This window comes from Carcharodon carcharias, chromosome 2 (genome assembly GCF_017639515.1).
Source record: "Carcharodon carcharias isolate sCarCar2 chromosome 2, sCarCar2.pri, whole genome shotgun sequence".
Lineage (NCBI taxonomy): Eukaryota > Metazoa > Chordata > Chondrichthyes > Lamniformes > Lamnidae > Carcharodon > Carcharodon carcharias.
Window position 1 is genome coordinate 215,960,363 of NC_054468.1, and position 24,757 is coordinate 215,985,119.

The 24,757-nt window shown below is 39.7% G+C and overlaps 1 protein-coding gene across 6 annotated transcripts in view; it reads left to right on the top strand.

Moving 5' to 3' along the window:
* birc6 (baculoviral IAP repeat containing 6) overlaps positions 1 to 23,108 on the top strand; it is a 242,480-nt gene extending 219,372 nt beyond the window's left edge. For all 6 annotated transcript variants that reach the window (XM_041180834.1, XM_041180857.1, XM_041180849.1 and 3 more), the window contains 4 exons: positions 1,411 to 1,488; positions 6,230 to 6,418; positions 16,000 to 16,134; positions 20,007 to 23,108. In XM_041180834.1, the coding sequence (XP_041036768.1) occupies positions 1,411 to 1,488; positions 6,230 to 6,418; positions 16,000 to 16,134; positions 20,007 to 20,192 (588 nt within the window). In that variant the 3' untranslated portion in view covers positions 20,193 to 23,108. The remainder of the gene's footprint in view (positions 1 to 1,410; positions 1,489 to 6,229; positions 6,419 to 15,999; positions 16,135 to 20,006) is intronic.
* Positions 23,109 to 24,757: the final 1,649 nt, after the last annotated feature.

The following is a 24,757-nucleotide window of genomic DNA, read 5'->3' on the forward strand; positions in this document are numbered from 1 at the left end:
TCACTGAAGTCAATTTTCAGTTTCAGGCTTTTAGAAATATGTGAAAGGAGTGCATAAAATTATCTATTCTATGATTTGTTTTCCAAATGTAGAAACTGATTATATTTTGTGGTGATAGGTTTTTGCCTTTTTGGGTCAATTTTTACTGCTATCATTTGTCTCACTAATTCAAGTTAATTGTGACAGCAAGACAATGGGAAGAAGGATTCAGACCACTGAGAGGTAAATTTAGGGCTGATGACTGGATTTTCTTCATACACAAAGAATGGAATTTAATCCAGGCGAAGGGGTTCTCGCTCACCAGCTGGAAAGCCAGCAAGAGCCCTGTGTCGCCTCTTTTGGTGAGGGCCCACTTTTTAAAGTGTCAATCAGGCACTTAACCGGGCATCAGTTGGCTTTCCCTGGGATCAAGGAGCCTGTGGGATGGGGGTGGATGGAAATCCTGCCCCTGCCGAGAGCTTCCAGCAAATCAGAGGCTGGCAGATGTCTATTACAGGCAGCACCAGCAGGTGGCAGCTATCAGCAGTGCGCCCACCAGAGGCCCAACATCATCAGCAAGGGACCCAGGCCACAGGTGACTGAGGGTGGAATGGGGGAACGTGTTTGGGTGGAGGGGGATTGGCAGCAAGGACAGGGTGGCTTTCAATGATGCCGGGCTCTTCAATCAGGTATTGCCCGACAATGAGGGAGCTCACAAGCATACCTGACAATTGAGCGGGGCAGAGGCAGGGTCCCCACCCAGCTCACTACCTCCAAATTCACTTCGGAGGGGGGAGGAGGACATTAAATTCCAACCAAAGAAATCAATGTTTAGAATGGACTTCTGGGAATGTAGAAGCGGTATAAACTTGAATGCATTTAAGGATCTGTTGGATGACATGATGGAGGAACTCCTATGTTCTTCGAGGTTGGATGAGCTACAAAACAAAGGAACAGGAATATGCTATTTGGCCCATCAAGCCTCTCAACTCTTTTTTAAATCTCAGCTCCCTGTCCATTCTCCATATATATTATCTTATTATTTCCCAATGGCTCTGAATTCTTTATCCTACCAGTGTGACTTATTCTTCATTATTTTAAACTGCTCTATTGTGACAGCCCTTAAACTTGCCCTCCAGGAATTAATCTAAGATTACCTCATTTCATTGCTAAGATCAGTCACATGGTCTTCCATATCGGTGCTTATCTGTCAACTTCTTTGTGTTGCTGATGCAAGATGACATTTAAGCTGTAGGATTTTTTTTTAAATCATTAAAAATAATTTGCAGATGTTTGTTGGATAATTCCGTGGCCAGTAGCATACAAAATACGTTGATGTGAAGTTCTGCAAAGTCCCACAAAATCCTTGAGCAATGTGTCAAAATAATTGTGCAGGTCTCTGACTCCTGGTATAATGTTCCTTTTTTCCAGGTCTGTTTAAGCATTCTCAACACCTGGCATGGAAGACCAGAGGAGAAGTGGAATCCTCAAACATCTAGTTTTTTGCAAGTAAGCAGAAAGTATTCACTATTCATTTAAGGTAGAATGGTCTTAGAAAAGCAAAAAGATCCTTCAATCTAATGATGAAGAGTCATATTGGACTTGAAACATTGACTCTTGTTTCTCTCTCCACAGATGCTGCCAGACCTGCTGAGTATTTCCAGCATTTTGGGTTTTTTTTAGATTTCCAGCATCCACAATATTTTGCTTTTATTAAACCTAGTGATGTTGTTTATCTTGTTAACAACAGGTATTAAAATTTCAGGAAGTGCAGAATTTGACAACTCGTGTAATTTAAATTTTCTCAGTGTTGCCAAATGTTATGTGCCCGAGGCAAGTTGAAAGGATACCAGGTGCATTGTCCCTGCAGAGGTGCACGGAACTAAAATTGGAGAGACAAATTATGTGGGTTGGTGCAAGAGGTATCATTTTTTAAAATCTAAGAATTTATGTCTCACTCTTTTCTACTTAAAAAGTAAAGTGCAAAAACAAAGGATCTTGGTACTTACATGATTTCAATCCTGGAATTGGCGAGGATATTTTTTCTGCAATGCAATGGACACTAGCATATCTCATGGGCCAAATCTGGAACTAATTCAGTTAATTTGCAGCATGTCGCTAATGCTGTTATCAGATTTGGTGATTTGGTCTCCAACTCAGAACAAAAGCTTAGGGTGTTTAAAGTGCTGCCCCTACTTTTGACACCCTGCAGCAAATACTTCACAGCTTTTTCATACTGTATGATGTTTGACCTTGAAAGACTTAGGTCAAGAACTATGATAGTTTTGCTAGTTTTGTGATGATTAGGAAGAGCTGTCACTTTCTAATCACTGGAAGTCAATGGCAGCTCATTGTTGAAAGAAGGTAATTGAACATCAATAAAAGGTGACTGAAAATAATTCGTGACTACCCATGAAACTGAGCGGACAGAGTAGCAGAACCCCAAGAAAAGAACTCTAAAACTTGTTGATCCACAGACTGGCCTTCACTCAGATTTGCATTGAATGTTGATTATAAATTACTGTCAGCCTTTGACCTATAGTTATACCCAAAAAGAAAACTGATTTCAGATGAGCATCTGGGTCTTATTCACATTGCAAAAATAGGGGATTTGTTTGTGTCCTTTGGCCTCCAGCACAGTTTTCGAATTCTGCCAACTTGTAGCCAGTGGAAAATCTTGATACTAGGTGCAGAAGCCTTGTTATATTTTTGTTCCTGGGATCTAAGTAACACTGGTCACCCTTCATTTACTGCCAGTATGATATTTGACCTTGTCAAGAACTATGATACAGTCTGCTAGTTTTATAATAACTAGAAGGAGCTGCAGCTTTCTTGTCTAATGAACCTAATTGAATTTTTGAGGAAGTAACTAAAGCAGTAGATAAGGGAATGTTTGTTGATCTAGTCTGTGGACTCCAGAAGGCATTTGATAAAGTTCCACATAAGAGATTTAGCTAAAATTAAAGTTCATGGAATTGAAGGCAAATAATTAACCTGGTTAGGACTCAGCAGGTCTAACAGCATCTGTGGAGAGAAAGACAGAGTTAACGTTTGGAGTTTGTATGACTGCTTCGGAGCTAAAGAAGCTCTGAGGAAGAGTCATAAGGACTTGAAACATTAACTCTGTCTTTCTCTCCACAGATGCTGTTAGACCTGCTGAGTTTTTCCAGCACTTTTTGTTTTTGTTTAAGATTTCCAGCATCCGCAGTACTTTACCTTTAACCTGGTTAGGAGATTGGTTAGGCGGTAATGGGTAGGGATAATGGGTATTTACTCAAATTAGAAGGAAGAGACGAGTGCTCCATGTGATATCTGTTGGGGCCTCAACTATTCGCTGTATTTATTAATGACTTGAATAACAATAGAAAACTGTAACTCAGGGCATGCTGGAAATCTGAAAAAAAAACAGAACATTCTGGAAACACTCAGCACATCTGGCAGCATCAGTGAAGAAAGAAACAGAGCTAATGTTTCAGGTTGTGACCTTTCATCAGAAAGACTGATGCTATAGAAAGCATCTGGGAGCATAAGATTACAAAGGCAGATTGACAGACGAAGTGAGGGGGTGAAACTGTGACAGACAGAGTTCAACACAGATAAATGTGAGGCAATTCCTTTTGGACCAGCAGGGCTAGTTCTGAGCATTACTTAAATAGTGAAAAGCTAGGAACAGTGGAAGTCCGGAGAGATTTAGGGATTCATGTACACAGAACACTGAAAGTCGCCATAGTCCCAGAGGACCATAGGCTGCTATCATTAGAGAGAGACGACAGGTGATGAGTTTAACCTGAGGGTGGTCACACCTCAGGTGAAGGGTGAAGCTGAGAAGGTGGGGCATTCATAGATGACTTCAGCTGGTATGGAAATTGAACCCATGCTGTTGGCGTCACTCTGCATCACAAACCAGCCATCCAGCCAACTGAGCTAATCGACCCCCACAGAACACTAAAATGTAGTAGTTAGGTACAAATTTTTTTTTAAAAAACAAATGGAATGTTAGCCTTTGTAACTAGAGGGTTAAGATATAAAGGGAAGTAGGTTTTGCTCCAGCTATATAAAGGACCATTAGGTTAGACTACATCCGGAGTACTGTGGACGTGACATCTGAGAAGGGATACATTGTCCTTGTAAGGAGTGTGGTGCTGATATACTGGAATATTACCAGGGCCCCAAAGGTTAAGTTGAGGAGAGATTACATAAACCAGGAATGTATTCTTCTGGAACATAGAAGGTTAAGGTGTGATTTGATTGAGGTTTTTTAGGATTTTAAAAGGAACTTAAGGTAGATAGAATTTTTTTCCGCTGCTGGGGAAAGCTAGGACAAGGGGACATAACCTGAAAATCAGCACCAGCCCATTCAGAGGAAAAATTTGGAAACACTTCTTCACACAGCATAAACATTTGTTGAAGGGTCAGTCACGAGGGGACACAAGTTCAAGGTGAGGAGGGCAGGAGGTTTAGGGGGGATGTGAGGAAAATCTTTTTTACCCAGAGGGTGGTGACGGTCTGGAATGCACTGCCTGGGAGGGTGGTGGAGGCGAGTTGCCTCACATCCTTTAAAAAGTACCTGGATGAGCACTTGGCATGTCATAACATTCAAGGCTATGGGCCAAGTGCTGGTAAATGGGATTAGATAGGTAGGTCAGGTGTTTCTCACGTGTCGGTGCAGATTCGATGGGCTGATGGGCCTCTTCTGCACTGCGAGATTCTGTGATCCATTTTATAATCACTGTTGTGATATAAAGATTAAGGAGATTGCCTTTGTAGTACATTAACTGCACAATTGTTTTATTTTGCAGTGTAATCACAAACTTTTCCTTTCAATTCCAACAAGTGTTTGTTAAAACAGATTGGGACTGACCCAACTTGCTGACACCTATATTATGGAAGGTCAAGAGTGCTAAAAAGCACTACTTCATAATGAAGTAGATTATTTGTAGGGATCCAAGAATAAGCAATATAATCTTTTTTTCAAAATTTAAATGTTTCAGACAGTTGTTTTAATTGTGTCGATTATGGTAGGTTGGATAAATAGAAATCGTAGTGTGCATACAGAAGATGAACAATTGCTTAACTTGTAAATATGGAAGCCAGTCATCTGGTCAATAAGTATTCATCAAAGTTTTCAATTACAGTTATTCAGATTACTATCTGTTTATACAAAGCAGTCGATAGAAAAGGTTTTTAAATTTTCATCATTTCTCACTCATCAAGTTTTAAATGAAGGTTATGAGCAAAGTTGTGTGGTGGCTATGGTTTGAGGCCAGCAAACTTGATGTCAATATTTTGAAGTCCATCTCGCAAAGTTCTGAAATTGAATTTACACCTGACAGTTTATGGGCCAGTACCATGAAAATAGCTATGGAAGTCTCTGGATTGCCAGAAAAAGACAATGCTTCACTGGTGTCCTTCAAAACTTACTTCTCAGTCTGACCTATGAAAGCCCAGTCCCACACTATATGGCTGAATCTTAATAAAGGAAAATCTCTGTCATCCAGCATGCTCCAAGAATGGGAGGTGCCAGTTAATATGTCAGTTAACTGAGATGTAAGATGAGTCCTGCATCTTCATCCAATGAGAGAGCTCCAGGATCATCGCGCCGGTATTGAGGTCTCTCGAGTGGCGCTGAGAGGAGATGGTGCTGCAGAGTAGTAGGAGGCTCAGACCAGAGTGAGGGCAGGCCGTCAATAACAACAGGTGGTGAGCTTGTCACCTCCAGTCAAAAAACTAATCCAAGACGCAAACCTAGAATTTTGGTTAATAGAGAATTCCAGTTGGTAGAGTGCCGGATAACAGAAATTTAACTGTACTCTCTGGAGTGACCTGGTAAGCCACTCCGTTGTAAACAGTTGCCACAAAGTTCAATCAATAATCAGACAGAGCTTGCCAAAATTTCAGGACAAAAATTTCAGTTCAATGAGCCAGGCAAGGCTCTATTCAACATCTAGGGACTGGTGGTCAAGTAGGGAGAGCTGTCCCACAGAACTGTCAAAAAAATCAGCAGATATTGTTATCCTTACCAAATGAAATCTACAGGTCAATAATCCCGGACCCTCCCAACAACATCACTAGATACATGCCGCGGCGGGACTGTAAAATCCTGACCCTTATCATGGCAATTTTCATAAACTGACAAAAATGCTAAAATTGAAGATTTTTTTTCTCTTTACATACAGCCAAGTTGGTTCTTGCCTAACCCAACCCTCAACCCAGTAATAAAAATGTGAAATGTCTGCTTTTTTTTTTACAGGTGCTAGTGTCAATCCAGTCTTTGATACTGGTAGCAGAGCCTTATTTTAATGAACCTGGCTACGAGAGGTCAAGGGGAACACCCAGTGGCACTCAGAGTTCCAGAGAGTATGATGGAAATATAAGACAAGCAACCGTAAAGTGGGCCATGCTTGAACAAATAAGAAATCCCTCGCCGTGTTTTAAAGAGGTACGTTTCATTTAAACTTTGTGAGCTGGCAATAATCTACACTTGGTGTTTGAAATTATAAATGTTGAAAATCCAGTAGAATATTTTTTCTATCTTCGGAGCTTCCCTGTGTAATGTGCTGTTTTGTTCCAAAAACCATTTGTTTCTCAAGCAGATGGCACCGTACCAAATATATCTATCATACCATAATTGAAAAGAATGGGGAGAGGGGGGGCATGTTACAAATTTACAAAGTTCTTTCTACAAAGTGAATCATAATTTTTCTTTAAGTCATCACCACCCTGTTAATCTGTTCAGAGCCTTTCCGTCATTGAGATTTGCTGTAGCATTTCTGCAAAGTACTTAGAATCATAGAAGGATACAGCAGTGTTACGGACAGAAGGGGGATTAAGTTTAAACAGCCCTGATTTCTCCTCTCACCACCTATCTGTAAAGAAAAAGGTGTTTTGATTTTTGATTTCCCTTTTGATAAGCGGTGGCGTATTTTCCCCAACCCCTCAGTTCTGGTGTGATCCAGTTTCTATTAACAACTCCACAGCAAATTCGAGATAAGGTAAAATCAGAGGGTTAGTTTATTTTACAGACACATAAAATACAGGACTACATAGTCGCTACATAGCCACCAGTACATTCATATAATAAAAGATGGATATGGAAAAGAAAGAGATATAGGGCAAAGATCACAGAGGATAAGAATTATTGTTTCACGTGAGTCCAGAGTCCAAAATCAAAAGTCCAATGGTGTATTCTTTCACAGAGCTGGCAAGCTGATGACTGATGCTAGATAATTCACTTTTCCAGCAGAGATGATTTCAAAGATGGGCTAGGTATGTAGAGGTAAATTAGCCTTGTTGGCGCTGGTACAGAAGTTCAGAAATTCCAGTGGAAACAGTGTAGATGGGGGCCAGGGTATTCACCTGGACCAAGCTCTTGTTCTCAGCTGCTGCTTCGTTGTTGGAAGATGGAGCTTTGCAGCTCCACAATGCAAGGTAACTGGTTCTCCCAGCTCGGGGTCATGTGATATGACTCCCAATTTCCACTTTGGTTTGGACAAAAGATGTATATCCCTTTGTCTAGATTCATGAGATGATTAATGTTTCAGCCATTAATAATTTCAAAAAGAGGTTTCAATGTCCTTTGTACAGTTGGGCTGATTGTCTCCATTGACCAGGGCCTGGACTTAGAAATATAAACAGCCTTTGTATTATTTCTTGGGATTTTATCTCTGCGGTCACAGGAGCATTCGAGCCCCTTTAGAGATAACGAGGTAGCAACTGTTCTGAATGCCAGGAAGTTCTTTTTGTTTGAACCATAGCCAGCCTTGGCTTTGGTCATTTTAAAAACTTTGTCCAGCTTTTAAAAAAAAATTATAAATTAAGCAGGATGATATTTATATGTTTTATTGAGTAAGGCCTTGGCTCCTAGACAACAGGCAGGAGGACATTTGGCCATTGTGTCCTTGCCGGCTCTTTGAAAAAGCAATCAAATTAGATCCACTCCCCTGCTTTCTCCTCTATAGTTCTGCAGAATTTTTCCACTTCAAGTATTTTGCCAATTCTTTATCCAAAAATACAATTGAATCTTCTTCCACTATCTTTTTCAGAGAGTATTTTTCAGATCACAGCAACTTGCTACATCATTTTTTCATGTCATTTCTCGTTCTTTTGTCAGCTACCTTAAATCTGTACTTTATGATTAACAATCTTTCTGCCACTTTTCTCCTTATATCAATCATGATTTTTAACGTCTCTGTAAAATGTCCCCCTTGACCTTCTCTGCTGTAAAGAGAACAGCCTCAGTTTCTTTAGTCTCATCATGAAACTGAAATCTTTTCAACCCTGGTACCATTTCAGTAAATCTATTTTGCACCTTGGCAATGCTTTGATGATATCCTTCTTAAAATGTGGTTCATAGAATTGGACATAGAAATCCAGTTGGGCCTTACAAATGTTTTATAAAGGTTTAACATAACTTCCTTGCTTTTGTACTCTGTGCCTCTATTTATAAAATCAAGGATGCCATTTGCCTTTTTAACAGTCTTCTCAATTTGGTCTGCCACCTTAAAGGTACATACGCCCCCAGGTGTATGTTCTTGCTCCGCCCCCTCTCCCCACCTTTAAAATGTACTGTTTAATTTATCTCACCAGTTTTCAATCATCCTACTAAAATGTATCACTTCACACTTCTCGACATTTAAATGAAATTCCATTTCACCAGTCTATGTCCCCCTGATGTCAGTTACTTTCCTCCTAACTGGAATCTGATTGCACTTCAAGATAATGGCCCTGGAATCTGTTTGGAGATTCAGAATCCAGTGCAAGGGCTTGAGAGCACAGCACATTGTGTCTTCTCTTTTGAGCTGCAAAAACCTGTACTCAACTACTGTCTCAGAAACTACGCGCACGCACTCATTTGTCTAAACTCAAAGTTCATACTTTTAATGTGAGAAAGGTATCAGTTTAATTTAGCTTCATCCATTCTCCACTGTCATAATAGCAATTGCAGCAATTCAAATTACTTAAAAGGAGCTTAGCAGTAGAGAAGTTACTAAGGTTGTAAGCTGGTCTTTTGTGCAGTCAACATTTGGTAGTGGTTTCCAAGGTATCTTCCAGACTCTGAGCATCTTGTTTGCGGTCTTCAATGCATCAGAAATCATGGTGAAAGTTACTGTGTTATGTGATACTCTTCTGATTAACCACGTATCTAAAAGCTTTTCTGTTGTGCTAATATGATTTTCGTCCTCTTAGTTGCTTCCCTTATGCCTATTCTGGATAAAATTAAAAGAAAGCAGACTGACCATTGTAAAAGATAGTGCTGCTTTAATGGTGTGGGAGTTTAAGTTCAAAGAGAAGGTGGTGTTATCAAGGAAAGTTGGATTTAAAATATTTCCTATGGTGTTTCTTTTTGATTGTTGATCAAGAGATTTTGACCTCAAAACGCTCATTGATTTGCTCCAGCATTGAGTTACAGCTGATGTTCTTGAGCTGCATTACTTCAGTAGATTTGGTTCCAGCCTCAGGCCATTCCATTTTTAAACTCCTAATCTTCATGTATCTTCTATAACACACATCTGTAGACAGCTGTCCATAAAATTAGATCAAGAGAAATTCTGTACGCATGATTACTATTGCAGCCTCTTTTTTTTTAGAATACAGCACAGGGTAACCTCTTGTTTTCCAGCAGTGATACCCAGGGTGCAATTTAATCCAGCCTGGCGGGGCGGGAAACATGGCAACCAGGCCCACATAATTGCAGCAGAGGCTACAAGTCAGTCTCCCAGCAATGGGAAAGCCTATCCCAACTAAGTTGGAGGTGGAAACAGGCCAATGTGGGAAACTTGCCTGCTCATAGCAGGATTTCAGTTAGGTTCATTAATCAATTATCCCTGAACCAGCTGGAAATTAATGGTGGCTTGGATTAAATGCAAGTGGCTTGGATTTCCTATGCCTCCCAAAGGCCACCAGGGGTGTGGGGGGATATCGGGAAGGCTACCTTGAAGTAGGGGGAGGGGAGTGAGATGGGGAAGATGGGGGACTTCCCACTTTCAAAGGTATTTCGAGGGACCTGACATTGGGAAGTGGAGGTGACCCTAAAGATGTTCTGCCTACCATACGGTTGAGTAATGTCGTGTATGAATTTCAGTGCCTGAGCAATGCCAGGTACGTAGTCTTATGTCCCAGTGATTGGCTGATTGAATCAAACAGCATGTTCCTTTGGTTGTTTGTAATAGGCAGAGTACAAACCGTACTCAACCAGCCCGCACTTGTAAAACCCAAAACAAAACATTTACTGTTAAATGTGATTCCGTGATTGAGAGCACTTGCTGAACAATCCTGAGTGGGTGTATGCTGAACAGTGCTACACTAACAACTAATTTAAGATAATCAGTTGAGCTTGTAGCGTGGCCCACTTACGCTTGTTAGAAGTGACATACATTGATAAGTAGGGACCCATTCTCTGCAAACAAAAGGACTATGTTCAAGCCTTGCGCCTTTTGTGAATTACCCGGGAGTTTGGGGAGTTCAATTCCCCATTGCTTTCTCCATTGCAATGCCCCGGCAAATCAGAGTCAATTTACCAACCAATCAGCACCCTTTTCTCCTGTAGTATAAATTGTTGAGATTGTTTAATGTTTGGCATTCTTGAGTTTGTTCTGCTGAATGCAAGACGAACAGCTTCAGTAACATGCCCCTCTCTTCAGCAATATTATGGACAATTATACCTAGGCCACCTACAATTTTCATGTGCTTTTCAGGATAGATGGTTTAGACATTAATCCTATTAAAATGGATCTGCTTGAATTCCTGTTTATAAGGGCACGTCAAGTGACGAAATTAACAGAAATTTGGTGATGGGCGAGTGCTGAATATTTTTGGGCATTGAGACTGAACTAGATAAATTTCCACAAAATCTAGAGTAATGGTATTAAAGCATTGACATACATTGCCACATTATCAGTCGTCATGCTAAAGATAAAATATTACACTTTATAAAAGGCTAGTTTGAAAGAAATTAATTATAATACATATGTAATTAATTTGTTATGCCTGTATATCATATTTGCAATCATTTATATTGTTGAAGACTGCATTTTTGTCTAATAAAGCTTAGATAATACGGGAAGACTTAAGCTAACTTGCTCTGTATATTCTAAATCTGAACTTGGTTTACGACAAAATTGTGTTGATTATGTTCAATATATTTAATATATTTTTAAGAAAATTGACTGACCAACTTATAGCAAATATGCAGGACATTTGAATATTTAAATTAAAGATAAAGTGAAATTGTTTATTGTACCACAGATATGTGGCTCAAGATGGTTGCTAGGTTACTTTGATTCTTGCATCATAAAAGAGCAAAAGGGTAAGAGAATTGTATGACTGAGATATTGTCACACATGCTATTGTACCAGTGATGAATCTGTGGGTGTATGCTGAACAGTGCTCACTAAGTTACAGTTCATCTGATCAAAAGTTTTAAGGAGAAAATGGCAAGAAAGGCCATTTATGTATCAGGTGCTCTCAATTTTCCTTTACAATTTTAATTTTTATTGGTGACTCGTTTGCTACTAGAAGTTAGGTATATTTTTGAAGGATTTTTTTCTTTCTTTCTCAACTTGCTTAGCTTATATGATGGTAGATCATAGTCTGATCCAAGAATAGAAAATTGTACAAAAGTAAATCTACAAAACTATACTTAAGATTTAAAGTGGTTACATAAATAAATATCCGCAGCTCTGGTAAAAAATAATTTTAATTAATCTTAGAGAATGCTCTATGTTCCTTTTCCCATCTTACCCTACTGCTTCTCCACACTGTCCCCCTCACACGTATATCTTAATCCCATCTGTATGGGTCTAGTAAATTTTCTAAATGTTCCCTCATCTCCTGAAGATACTGATTTTTTTATGGCTTGCTAGTGTACTATTGTATGAATATAGGCAGTGCAATGGTGATTCTTCCAAGTGAACATTTTGTTCCAAATGTAAACATGAACATGGGAACATAGGTCTTAGTAGTAGGAATAGCCCATTTGGCCCTTTGAGTCTACTCCACCATTCGATAAGATCATGGTTGATCAGGTTGTGGTCTCAACTCCACTTTCCTGTCTTCCCTCCCCCCCCAACCCCATAACCCTTGGCTCCATTGTCTATATAAAAAAAAACTAACTCGGCCTGGAATAAATTCAATGACTCAGCCTCTTGTGGAAGAGAATTCCACAGACTAACAGCCTTCTGAGAGAAAATAATTTCTCATCTCCATCTTAAAAGGGAGACCTCTTTATTTTTAAACTGTCTCTCCTAGTTCTGGTCTCCCCCACTAGGGGAAACATCGTCCTGGTATCCACTCCATCAGGTTCCCTCAGGATCTTTTATGCTTCAATAAGATCACTCCAGTTTGTATAGACCCAGCCTGTTCAACCTTTCTTCATAAGATAAGTCCTTCATCCCAGAACAATAAGTACCAACATGTGCGTTCAATTACAATGGGCACCATACCCAATTCTGTTTTCAGCCAGTGCCCATAAATATGCAGATTCCCAACAAGTTTTCTTGATAGTGAGCAAAGATGGGAGCTTTTGCTGATCTCTTTCCTCAATGCCTCAAATGCTGCTGATGCTCAGATCAGTTTCATGTAGACTAAGGGAGAAAAGCAGCTTGTTTTTCAAGAGCACTTGGATAATTGAAGCTGCCATATATAATGACTTTAAAACAGACTCTGCTTCCAGCTGCAGATAGTTAATTAGGTAATGGGCTTAAACAGGTTTTCAGAAGCTAGATTCAGGCAGCATAAAAGCAGGTCATCTACAGTGCTGCCTTGGGTTGCATTAGAGTGCTTAAGTTGGAGTTTGGTGAGAGAGGTAGTTCAGTGAAGAGGGAAGGAGGTATCCTTTCATTTTCTACCTTTTCCTCAGTAAGAGTGGCGGCCTTGGTAAGTGGAACCAGCTGAGTATTTCTAGAGTCATCTAGAAACACCTATGTGCCAGGCTTCATTCAAGGATCATTGATCCATCACATGCTGAAACTGAACACCTAACCCAACCTAAACCACTGAGCATTGTTTTCCATTATTTTGTATCATAGAGAGAATTCACCTTGGAATGGCCAAGTCCTGCCTTATGCTTTCACCATGAGCACAACATAAACTTGCCATATTTAGGTTACAGCTTTGACTTTGTAATGCCTTCCCACAATGGGGAGAGGGAACTACCCTCAGTGGCTTTGAGAATAGTCACAAAATTGTCCATTTTTGTCTGAAAGATTAACTAACAGTACCTTCCAATGCATTACCAAAAGCTTTGTGGCTTATATTGGAGGATGACTGTTGTTCTATGAAATTTTTGTGGTTATGTAGTTTTCGAACCTTGTACTGAAGATTCCAGCTGAGCAACTCAAAAGTTATCTGTGGTGCTTTCTCTTTTAAGTTATTCATATAGTAAAAAGTCCTCTTTCCTATCTTCTTCTTATGTGTTTGCTTGTGTGTGAAGTTGTGACAATTTCCAGGGTTTGAATCTGTGAATAAACTATACTTCTGCATTAATCCTAAAGAGAGTTTGCTGCGAATCACTGTAAAAATTGACTTCACAAACAGAGGGTTTGAGGAAACACACCATAACCTATTTCAAAATTTAAAACCCCTCTGCTTACAGACAGGCGGCAAGAAAATAAATGAGTTCAGATTTACCTCTTTTCCCCGTCCGTAACAGTGCCTTCAACCAATCTTGAGAGTAATTAGAATCAGAGCCCTGATTGGGCACATCAGATGTCAGGAAATGGATAGAATGGAAGGATGCAGGTTTTATTATAAACCCATTTGATTTTAATCTGTCTGAATGTGGCCAAACTGTTCTTGCCAAGTAGCATTCTTATTATTGTGAAATTGAGGTAATATAACATTGAGAAAGGAAATGTAGCTCAAGATTTGAGACTGGCATTAAAGGTCAAATTAATGAGAATTGTGTACAAATCAAACATCATTTCTGTACTGGTATAAGCATTGTAGATATAGAATACAATGCGATTTGTGCTAATGTACAATAGAAATAACTAGAATGAAGCATCTCAATGTGATCTGTGTTATTGAGGTGTAAAAATAATGTGAGCAAATGTAATGTGATTTTATTTGGGTCATCATTCAGGATGAAAACTGGTGACATTGCTCTCATAAGCTCAAATTGAACTTACCTGGGTATTTCAAATTCCATTAAACCTGCCTACAATTAATTTTATATATATATTTTAAAATCTCTTGGCCAGTTCTCAGTCTGACCCTCAAACTAGTCACTGGAATAGACTGAAGAGCAGTTGATGCTGATTTGCATTTTAACTGCCCTGTCCATCCTGTGGTGAGGGGAGGAGGGGGGAGTGTTTGGGTGCGTATCTCACCTTCACTCCCTCTGTGCGTGTATAATGAAGACTAGATTATGTGGAGCTGGGGTTTGGGACAGATATACACAGCAGTGCTATGAGCCATGGATCAACATTCATAAGGACCTACTCATCAATTTCAGTGGATTGGATGAGCCTCCTGAACATGGCAGCGTTGAGCCCTGACTGAAGTAAATATCAATCTATTTGTTAAATTGTCCTTTATTGCAGTAGTGAACAGATAAATATGGGGATTATTTTGTGTGTTTTGGGCACTCCAAAGACATTTTATGGAATGTAAGCTTTATAGGTACCTGTGAATTGGCAGGGTAATTAGTTCAGTTAAATTGGCTTTACTATTTTGAGCTAGCTATGGTGGAGTATTAGTATTTTTTTTAAGATTTAGTTTTCAGGATGGATAAACATTCAAGAAGAGCCGTATTTCTGATCCCCAATAACAATCTATATTATTAAGTAATATACATAAAAACAGTTTAGTAATAAGCAGTGGTTTAGCAATGCAGCATATGTAGAAAATTGAATGTTTACTTTTTACCCTTACCGTATCTGGGAAGGATCTGAGTTAGACCAACAAAAGGTGAAGCTTTGAATAATACTAAAATGCACAGTGACATTGGACAAATAGTATTGTATTATAGTGCAGCCAAAGATGTGTAATTTAAACAGAAAAACATGCAAAAGATTCTGTGAAAACAAGTCTAATCCTGGCCTGGGAATCCTTGACTCCCTAATTGTCAGCGGTGGCCTCCATTCATATATCCTGCTACTGAAGAATCTGATCTTGTAACCTACACCTCCTTGGAGTCCTCAGAACCGAAGTATGGAGATGTCATTGACGTGAATAGGCAAAAAACCAGATAGATATGAGTCTTTTTCCTAGCCAAAGTAGGAGGCTGGTTTAGAAGAATTTGAGGCAACATTAAAAAAGAAAAGCAATAAAAATAGAAGATACTTCCCAGGTGGGCAATGCAATGAGTTGGACATGACCTAAGTCTGGAAAATAGACCCTGCCTGTTGAACAGCACAATACATGGTTGTGATAATGTGAATTAAGCATTTGTGTAATTTTCTGTGTATTTTTGAGGTTTGTGATGTTTTTAACAGGTGAGGCACATCCCTTGCCGTAGCAGCATGTGACGTGCAGTTCACCCAGGTGTGAAGTGTGTGATGTTTTACCTTTTCCGCTGAATCTCTCTGTCCTAGGTGAATTGCACCTTATTTTGTTGATTGCATTTTCTTATAATGAAAGCTAAGTCAAAGAAGCATAAGAGGAAAGCTGGTAAATAGCTGGGAGAAAAGCAAGCCAATAATCATTTGACAAAGCTCCTTTTCTTGAATTTCTTGCCAATATTACCATAAAGTAGAAAAAACTGACTGCTATAAATGCACTCAAATGAAGAGCCCATCAGTGACATAATGCAATAGTGGACCTTCTAACGCAAGCACCTACTGGAAATTACTAAGTAAATAGAAAATAACTATTCCAACAAGTACACAGTGGTTAAATCAATAGGAAATTCTCATACAATCTCTGCTATCTGTGATGAATCTATTTGAGCGTGTGCCTTATTTGCCTCTATTGACGAGGTGCCTCTGGTTATATTATACTTAGCTATGTAAACTGCCAGTGCAAACAAGCTTCTCAAAGTGTGAGATGTTTTACCTTTTCCTCTGAATCTCTTTGTCCTAGGTCATACACAAACATTTTTACTTGAAGAGAGCTGAAGTTATGGCCCAGTGTGAAGAGTGGATTGCCGATATTCAACAGTATAGCAGTGACAAGCGGGTTGGCAGGACCATGTCTCATCACGCAGCTGCTTTGAAGGTAGGGCTAACTAAGCTGGTTACTTCTACATACAGATTTAGCAAAACCTTTCCTTACAGTTCACAGCAAAATGATTTTTTAAAAAATCATTCTCGATATTTAGGAGTCTTTGACTAGGTCAACATTTATTGCCATCCCTGATTACCCTTGAGTTGATGGTGGTCAGTTGTTGCCTTGAACGACTGCGGTCCATGTAGCATAGTTAAAATTACAGTGCTGTCTTGCTTGCTAAGCCTCCTTCAACAACACCTTTCAAACTCAACTTCTACCACCTAGAAGGACAAGGGCAGCAGAAGTATGGGAACACCACCTGCACGTTCCCCTCCAAGCCACATACCATCCTGACTTGAAACTATATGACTGATCTTTCACTGTGACCGAGTCAAAAACCTGGAACTCCCTTCCTAATAGCACCGTCTGTGTATTTACACCAGATGGACTGCAGTGATTCAAGAAGGTGGCTCACCACTGCCTTCTCAAGGGCAGTTAGGAATGGGAAACAAATGCTTGCCTAGCCAGCGATGCTGACATCCCATGAAAGACCCAATAAAGAAGTTGTCAAAATAACCTCCTGAATCATTAGGGTAAAACCCAACCAATTTTTTGCTAATATCAAAATGCACTGTTACATAGAAGGGTAGCAGTTGAATCAATTTAATGTCTGACTGCTCACAATCTTGGATATGAGAGATTCTGTGTGTAAGTTGCTGCAAGATAGCATGTCAGATGATCATAGTTATAAGTTTATTTTGAATAAATGTTTGATTGGCTGTAAAGCAGCTTTTAAAGGCCATGTTTCTAGTCAAAGGAAGATTAGCATTGTTGCCTCATGGCTATTTGATATAGAAACTGCATCCAACAGAGAATTGCTCAATTAATTTGTTGGAAAAACTAAAATGTGATACAATTAGTGTTTCACAAATATAGGTAAACTTCAGCAACATGTACCTGATCCAATACAAACAGGGTGTATCAATCCGTAGTGTCCTACAACAAATACATTTTTTAGCTACAATAAACATTAATGTAATAGCTAAAAATTTTGGAATTCTTTTAAGAGGAGAACATCTGGAATGCACAATTATTGATGTGCTTTCGTAATAGAAATTTCTGTGGCTTCACTGAAATTAGAAATAACTGAAATTGACAAAGTGGGCAGGAACAAAGGAAATGTAAACATTGTTCTTTGAATCCTGAATATGTCACATAATCATTTTTCCTGTGAGAAATAATTGGTATTTATATTTCCATTACCTTTCGTGATTTTTGTTGCTAAAGACGGATCCTTTGCCTAATTTTATGGGACACAGGATTTCAAATGGCAGTAAGATTTTAAGTCCAGTGAAAGCTGTGGTGTGTGTGTCCTGTAAGATATCAAATCAAAGTAATGTAGTGAGACATGGTGATTACAAAGGATTTTTCAATGGCCCAGAACTTCTGTTCCCCAGAGAGTCGTACCCTGGAGGTACCTTGGAAGATGCGGTGGGGGGGTGCCCCTCTGAAGTTCCCACGCGAGGACTGCACGGGAATTGCCTGGGAATTTTCAACTTCCGTTGGACAATTACCCTGCGTCTGGAACTCTCCAAAACTCTGATTTAAAGTCAGAGGGCACAATTTTCTGCCTGTCTGCTGGGCGGGCGGGCCGATCGATCCCCACCGAGAAGCGGGTCGTGCCGCCATTTTACGTGGGCGGGCCAATTAAGGGGCCCCCCCCCCCCCCCCCCAGTGTGATGTCCGGCGGGAAGCGCTATATGCTTCCTGTGCGGGGGGGGGGGGGGCGGGGATTCCCCAAAAGCAAGAGTGCGCTCTTTCACGCATGCGCACATCTCCCTGAGACTAAGTGCTGCCTCAGGGAGATCGCCGACAGTTATAAAAATGCTAACAATAGAAAAAAAAATTCCTCAACATGTCCCCCTCATGAGATGGGACATGTTCATAAATTACACTGAAACTTTATTAAAATTTTTAAATCCCTACATGAAACCTCATCCCGCCAGTGGATGAGGTTTCATGTTTTCTCTAGTTGCCGCCGGGGCTCCTGGCCTGTCCACCAACCTTAAGGTTGGACGGGCAGGTCCATTAATTGTTTCAATGATCCTGTCAATGGCCTCAATTGGCGGGCAGCAGTTGATTTTGCTGTGCCCCGGCCTTCCTGAAAATTTAAATGGGGCGGGATGACGTCGGGGGTTCCGCCCAGCGTCATCCTGTGTCATTTTACGTGTCGGCGAGTGGGCCCCGCCCCCTGCTCACCAACGGCAAAATTCAGCTTTGGATGGTTCCAACTCCTAGAATAGTTACCCAGGAAATCCTGAGTAATTATACCACTTACCCCCCCAACCTCCATTGGACCCCTGACTACCCCTGCCTGGAGACACACACACACTACCCCCCCCCCCCCCCCCCCCCCCCCCCCTCACCTCAACTATTCCCAAAACCCCTCCCCTGCAGACCACCACACTACTCTCCATACCCCATGAATACCCTCACACCCTGACTACCTGACCTCCCTTTCCCCCCATCACCCCTTAGCTTACACACTTAACCTACTCTCCTAGCTTGTCAAAGTGGCTAAAGTGGCTGGGACATTTAAACTTACCGGTTTACAGCAGCTAGTGCCGTAAAAATGGGACATGGCTTTGTTCCCCCCGGCGCTTCTGTACTACATTGAAGGACTTCAGGAGCAGCTGCGCTCCACATTTCTCAGCAGGCCCGAGTCGGAGGTCCGGGCAAGAAATGTGGAGCTCCAGACTAACATAGGAAAATAGGAGCTGTGATTGCCACTCCTTGGAAGATTTGTCCCGTAATGAAAAGAGCCACTGTTCAATAGAGAATGAGTTTTTATTGCGAAATATGGAAATTTGGTTCCCCTGAAAAAAATCATCTTGCCTCTCAACACTCCTCCTGATGCTGCTGGATCATTGAGGTAGCGTCTGTGGGCAGGTGTCTGAAATCTTGTAGATCAGGAAGTCCTGCCTCTGGTTTGCAACCAAATACAGTCCCTGAAAGCACCAGCAGCATCACCAAGTAAAACTGAGAATGATGACATGGGGAAATTAGGCCTGATTTCCCATCAACTGATAAGAGGGTGGACGTAGGGAAGGAGATATTGAACTTGTAATTCAAAATCTGCTGTTCGGTTGAATCAGCAGGTACTGATCTTACACGGCATCTGTCATGTAATGGTTCTAATTGCTCATGCAGTATGAGATTCAGCAACAAAAATGCAACACTGGAGATTAATTATGGTATGTAAGCTCCAACCTTATAGTTGGGGATGTGTGCAAAACGTGTCAGGTGAACTGGGAGGAGGAAAAATCGGGTAAGTGTAACTGCAACTGGGTAAGGACGGTGGAGAAAAAAGACGTGAAGAGCAGAGTGGCAGCACGAACTGGGAGTGAGGGGGCTGGTGATGGAGAAAAGGAGTACCAGTGTGAACTGATAGGTATGGGGGAAGAGGAGGATTGCCAACATGAATTGGGAAGGGAAGAGGGGATTGAATGATTTTTAAAGGAATTAAAGAATTAAAAAAAAATTAACGAGCTGATTTAACAACAGTAGACTGCTGATATATATTCATAATAGAATACAATTTATCTGCAATTTTGCCATAATAATCTACATCGTTCGTGTAGTCTTGTTTCTGATCAATACCTATCTAAATTAAGTAGCCTTCTGTTGCCTTCAAACAAAATGGGAAGGGGAATGGGCTGCATTTTTCACTGAGCCATCCTGATTTTATAAATATGGTTTCAGAAATTCTATTAATTATTTAGTTCGCTTTTGTGAAAAGAATGGTTCAGAAAGAAAATAACCAATTAAACATCCATCATATACTTTCTTTCACTACTAAGTGCTGTCTGATTATCTTTCAGCGCCATACTGCACAGCTACGTGAAGAGCTGATGAAGCTTCCCTGCCCTGAGGGCCTTGAGCCAGAGTGTGGTGAGACAGTGGAGAAAAATGAAGAGGCTGCGACTGGTGAAACAGAACCTGTATCACAGGGCGAAGAAGAGGCTAGCAGCAGCAGAGATCACTCCCCTGGTGATGTCAAATTATGATCTGCATTGCGTGGACTTGAAAGACTCGAGGCTTTGAAGCACAAGCCAAACTTTGTCAATATTTGTATGTAAGAAGCTAATTATGTAATAGGTAATAAAATTGAACTATGCTATGCCCTTAAAGGTAAAACTGTTTAAATCAATATGATCTTTTATTTACCTGTAAAAGAGTGTAAACTTTTTTGTGCTTTTATTTTTCAATTGTGACATAACCACTACATGGTATGTTTGAAAAAAATTGTTCATGTATACACTGATGACAAACTGATAAATCACTGATATAAGGGAAATACATTAGAATGTTTACCGAATGTTAATTTTTCAGTTTTGACCATTAGAGGACAGTTGTAACCAGGAATATATTGTCATCCTTATAGATACTTCGCTTATTTAAAAATACAGATCTTAGGTTGATAGCCCCCTCATCTCCCTTCTCCATCTTTTCCCTCCAAAACAATGTTTGGCCATATTCATTGCTCATTAAATTTCTACAAACTCCTGTAACTTCAATAAAAGATGAATGGACATTCGATACAGCTACGATTGATTACTGGACGTTAACAGTACTGTTAATTACTGAATTCATGAACGTTTTTATGATGAGTCTTAAATACATTTTTAATAAATATAACTTGCTTTGGTTCACATAAATGCATATTGGACTCTGGAGTTATGAAGCACTGCGAGAATCAAATTGTATTGCATTTTGCATATACAGCCTTACACGAACAATCTGGGGACAAACACAATATATTTGCTTTAGGTGTTTTGAGGTGAAAGGCACGTTGTTGCTATTCTTCCATATTGTGGTAGGATGTAGGTAGAAGCCTGCAGTTTCACATGAAATTCAAATCTCAATCAAACAATTGGAGATACCAATTTGTCACTGTTCAGAGAAACCAGACAGATTGTTCTGGGTCCATTTCCTGTCCATTTCCTTCTGGCTGACTTGAGACTTCCCCGGAGGTCTGAGACGCATTTTGTTCTAACGTTGATTGAATAGTGTGTTTTTCTTAGTGGTGTAAGAAAAACTATTGATGAAGTAGACCTGGTTTGTGGGGCTATCTTGGTCGCCTTGCAAAAAGAATGTCAGTTATTTTAATATAACTCGCCAATTAACAACAAGCTCTAATGTATTACAGTGAGTTCATTATTGTATTAGTACCAACCTAATGACTTCTCAGCAGCATTTTGCATACTGTCAATTTGTATCTTTTCACTTGTATAAATCAAGCATAAGACTATAATTATTCAGTGTTTATTCTAAAGTTTGTCAGGGTACATGAGCATTGAGCTGAGCAATCAATTTGGATAAAAGGCCCACAAATGAATGGAGTGGTTGATCATCAACACTATTTTAATCTAGAATAATATAAAGGCTTCTTATTAACATAATCTTGTTTAGAGAAAGAGGAAGACCAGGTAGATTTCCAGGAGCTGCTAGAATCAAAACTATATTAAGTAGGCTCGCTGAATAAGTTACCGATTACTACTGCCATCAAATCAGTGAAGAAATGGAATTGGATTGCTAAACTATGCTGTCCATTGAGGCACTGTGATATTTCTCTCGTGATTTGACCAGTCAGAATATTTTGGAATGATTTAAACAGCTTAAATATCCACCTTAAAGTTTGTAATCCCAACAGAGATTGAGGCAGATGTATTGTGTCTTTACATTATTGCTGATCATATCCTGTATGTGTTCAAATATGATTTCAATTCACCCACCCCTAGAGTGTTCTAAAGATTATCTGCTATGTCATTTACTTAGATTTTACAAGTGTTGTCAGTCTCTTGGAAGACAACTTACATGGTCTCCCAATACATTAGATGAAACTACAAAAATGCAGGCTGGTTTAGGTGCATACACTAAGAAAGCAAAGCCTACTACCTTCATTCAACAGGCAGCAAAATAACATCGGTGCCTGATGTACATAGTAACAAGAGTAGGTCATTCAAAATGAGCATGGCTTATTCATGTATCTGGAACCCTCTGGACATATATTACAGTGGGAGGGTGCTCGGCAAACCTAAGAATCTGGAAATTTAATCTGAAGGTGAATACCCAGATCATAATTCCGCCTAGAGTTCACCCTTACAGGGAGTTCAGCTCAGCAGCTGCTAATTTGGGATCAGAGGTTCTGCCCAACAACTAGAGATACGAAGGGCTAAAGAAGCTATACTCTTAATTGGCAAAAATCTCCTTGCCCAAACATTAGCCAAGGTCTAGTAAAATTACCAGATGAGACAGTGATCCAGGAAAATGACCAGCAGTTTAACATTTGAAGTCTACCTACCAACATGGAATGAGTTTCATCCGCTATTGATTCTCTCTAATTGTGAAGCCATTTGGGTTCTATGCAGTGCAAAAGGAGCTCTACCTGAGTTACACATTTGATTGGCTGTAGTGACGTGCCCTACATTTGAACCAATAGTTTCCAGTATGGCTCATTCAAGATACGATTTAAGTGACACCTGAGATACTGTCAGACGAGGGCAATGCTACACTGGCACCACTGTGCCAGTCTACACTTGCACTCTTACTATTGTTGCACTGGCATTAAAACTTCTAATCACAAGCTGGAGTAAGTTTCATATGGCTAGTGTGAGGGATTTACAAGTTTCCCTCCTGTTGCATGCAAGATTAACAGCACAAAATAAAGCAGGATGTACAGATAAATAACATGAAAAGAAATTATTTGGAAAGTGCTCAATCTTGCATCTATAATATTGAGAATTTCTTCAGTATTGAAATGTCAGAAAATTGGTATTCTACATTTTGACTACTTCTGTAGTTACCTGCTCAATACTACAATTTTGTACATGATGTAGATTATCAAATGTTTTTAATAAATACTATTGTATTGCAAAGCACAATGATGGCAGTGTGTCTGCAAATAAACAAAGTGCAAAGTGGATGGATCAGTTTGTACTGTTCTTCCCTGGCCAGAGATGACTGTCTCGGGGAAGCATTATTATGACATTATACAAGATCTAGTATGGGAAAGCAATGAGATGTTGCTGCAAGAGGTGTACTGTTGATATTGCATATCCAAAATGAGATTTGAAATTTTAATGTAAATACATTCTATCTGCTGGTTCTTCAATTTTGCTAACTCTCAGCCTAGGAGCAAGTTGAAGTCAACCCATTTGAGTCTAGCATGTAACTTATAAGATGCAAATAGTAGTGAAAGAAGTAACAACTTAAAATTTGTTAAATTAGTTAATCAGGCATAATATTGGGTTTATAGTTTGAGGAATATGTCCAGAAATCCTGACAACAGATTAATATTAATCAAGTTTGTGGGTCAGCTGACATCTCCAGTTAACTTTTATACAGAGGAAACCAAGTGGATTTGCAGTTTATTCCCAAGGGAATCTTACTCCATAGCCAGAGCTGGTTACATTCTGTTTTTGTAACATATTTCAAAGCAAAGTCAATAAGGTGTTCTCAAGGGAAATTGCTTCTTAAGCTGTTAGCCAAAAAACAATGTAGACAAGGAAATCTGTATGCTAAGGGAAATTCTAATTCAAAGCCCTTCCATCCCAACCCTAATAATCAGTAATTAACCTTCATCACTGGTCAAGCTGCCAACAGAGCAGAGAATTCAATCATCCATTTCTTGTCTAAGGACCCAAGAAAATGTTCTCCTTGTTTAAAGATTTTCTTTGGTTCAGTTTGTGTTCCTAATCAAGTGGTCCTGGTTTCTGAGTTTGTTATCTTTGTTACACCATGAAGCCATAAGTCATGCTTCCTGAATGCAGAAACACACAGAACTTAACTCCTTGTATTAACTTTTTGTAGACCTTAGTTTCTTGAACAAATTTACTTAGAAGGAAAACTCAAGGTGATGCCAAGAATTATATAATTTAGTGTGCTTGGGAGATCAGTTGGTGGTAATGGTTATGATAAACTGTATCTCTAAAACTGCCTTAGATTTAATGTGGATTAAATTTACCACTGGAAAAACTAGGGGAAACCCTAAAAGGGAGTGACAAGCTATATGAATAGAATATACCACACTGAAACAGGGCAATTTGTCCAGCCAGTCTATGCCAGTATTTATGCTCTGCTTGAACTTCCTCACTAACCCTATCATCATAAACCTCTATTCCCTTCTCCCACATGTGCTTGTCCAATTCCACCCCACCCCCACCCCCATCAAACTGTATAGCTCAACTGCTATTGGTAACGAGTCAGATTTTCTTACCACACTCTGGGTAAAGAAGTTTCTTCTGAATTGCCTATTTGATTTTTTGGTGATTATTTTCTAACAAAGTGATATGACCGATGCAGTTGGTAAAGCTGAGTTATTTAAAAATCCCAGAGGGAAACTTTAAACAACTGTCATAATCTATTATTTCAAGTGTTATGTTTGAGAGGCGACTCTAAATTCAGGAATCAAACTACCAGTTCTCGAGGTTTTACATTAAACTAATTGAAACATTTCATTAATTTACAAGGGTTAAAATATATATACACATGGCTACAATTTACTACTGTTATAACTTTTAACAAATTCCCAAACTAATCTCCATTAAGGCAACAGCAACTCATAGACTTA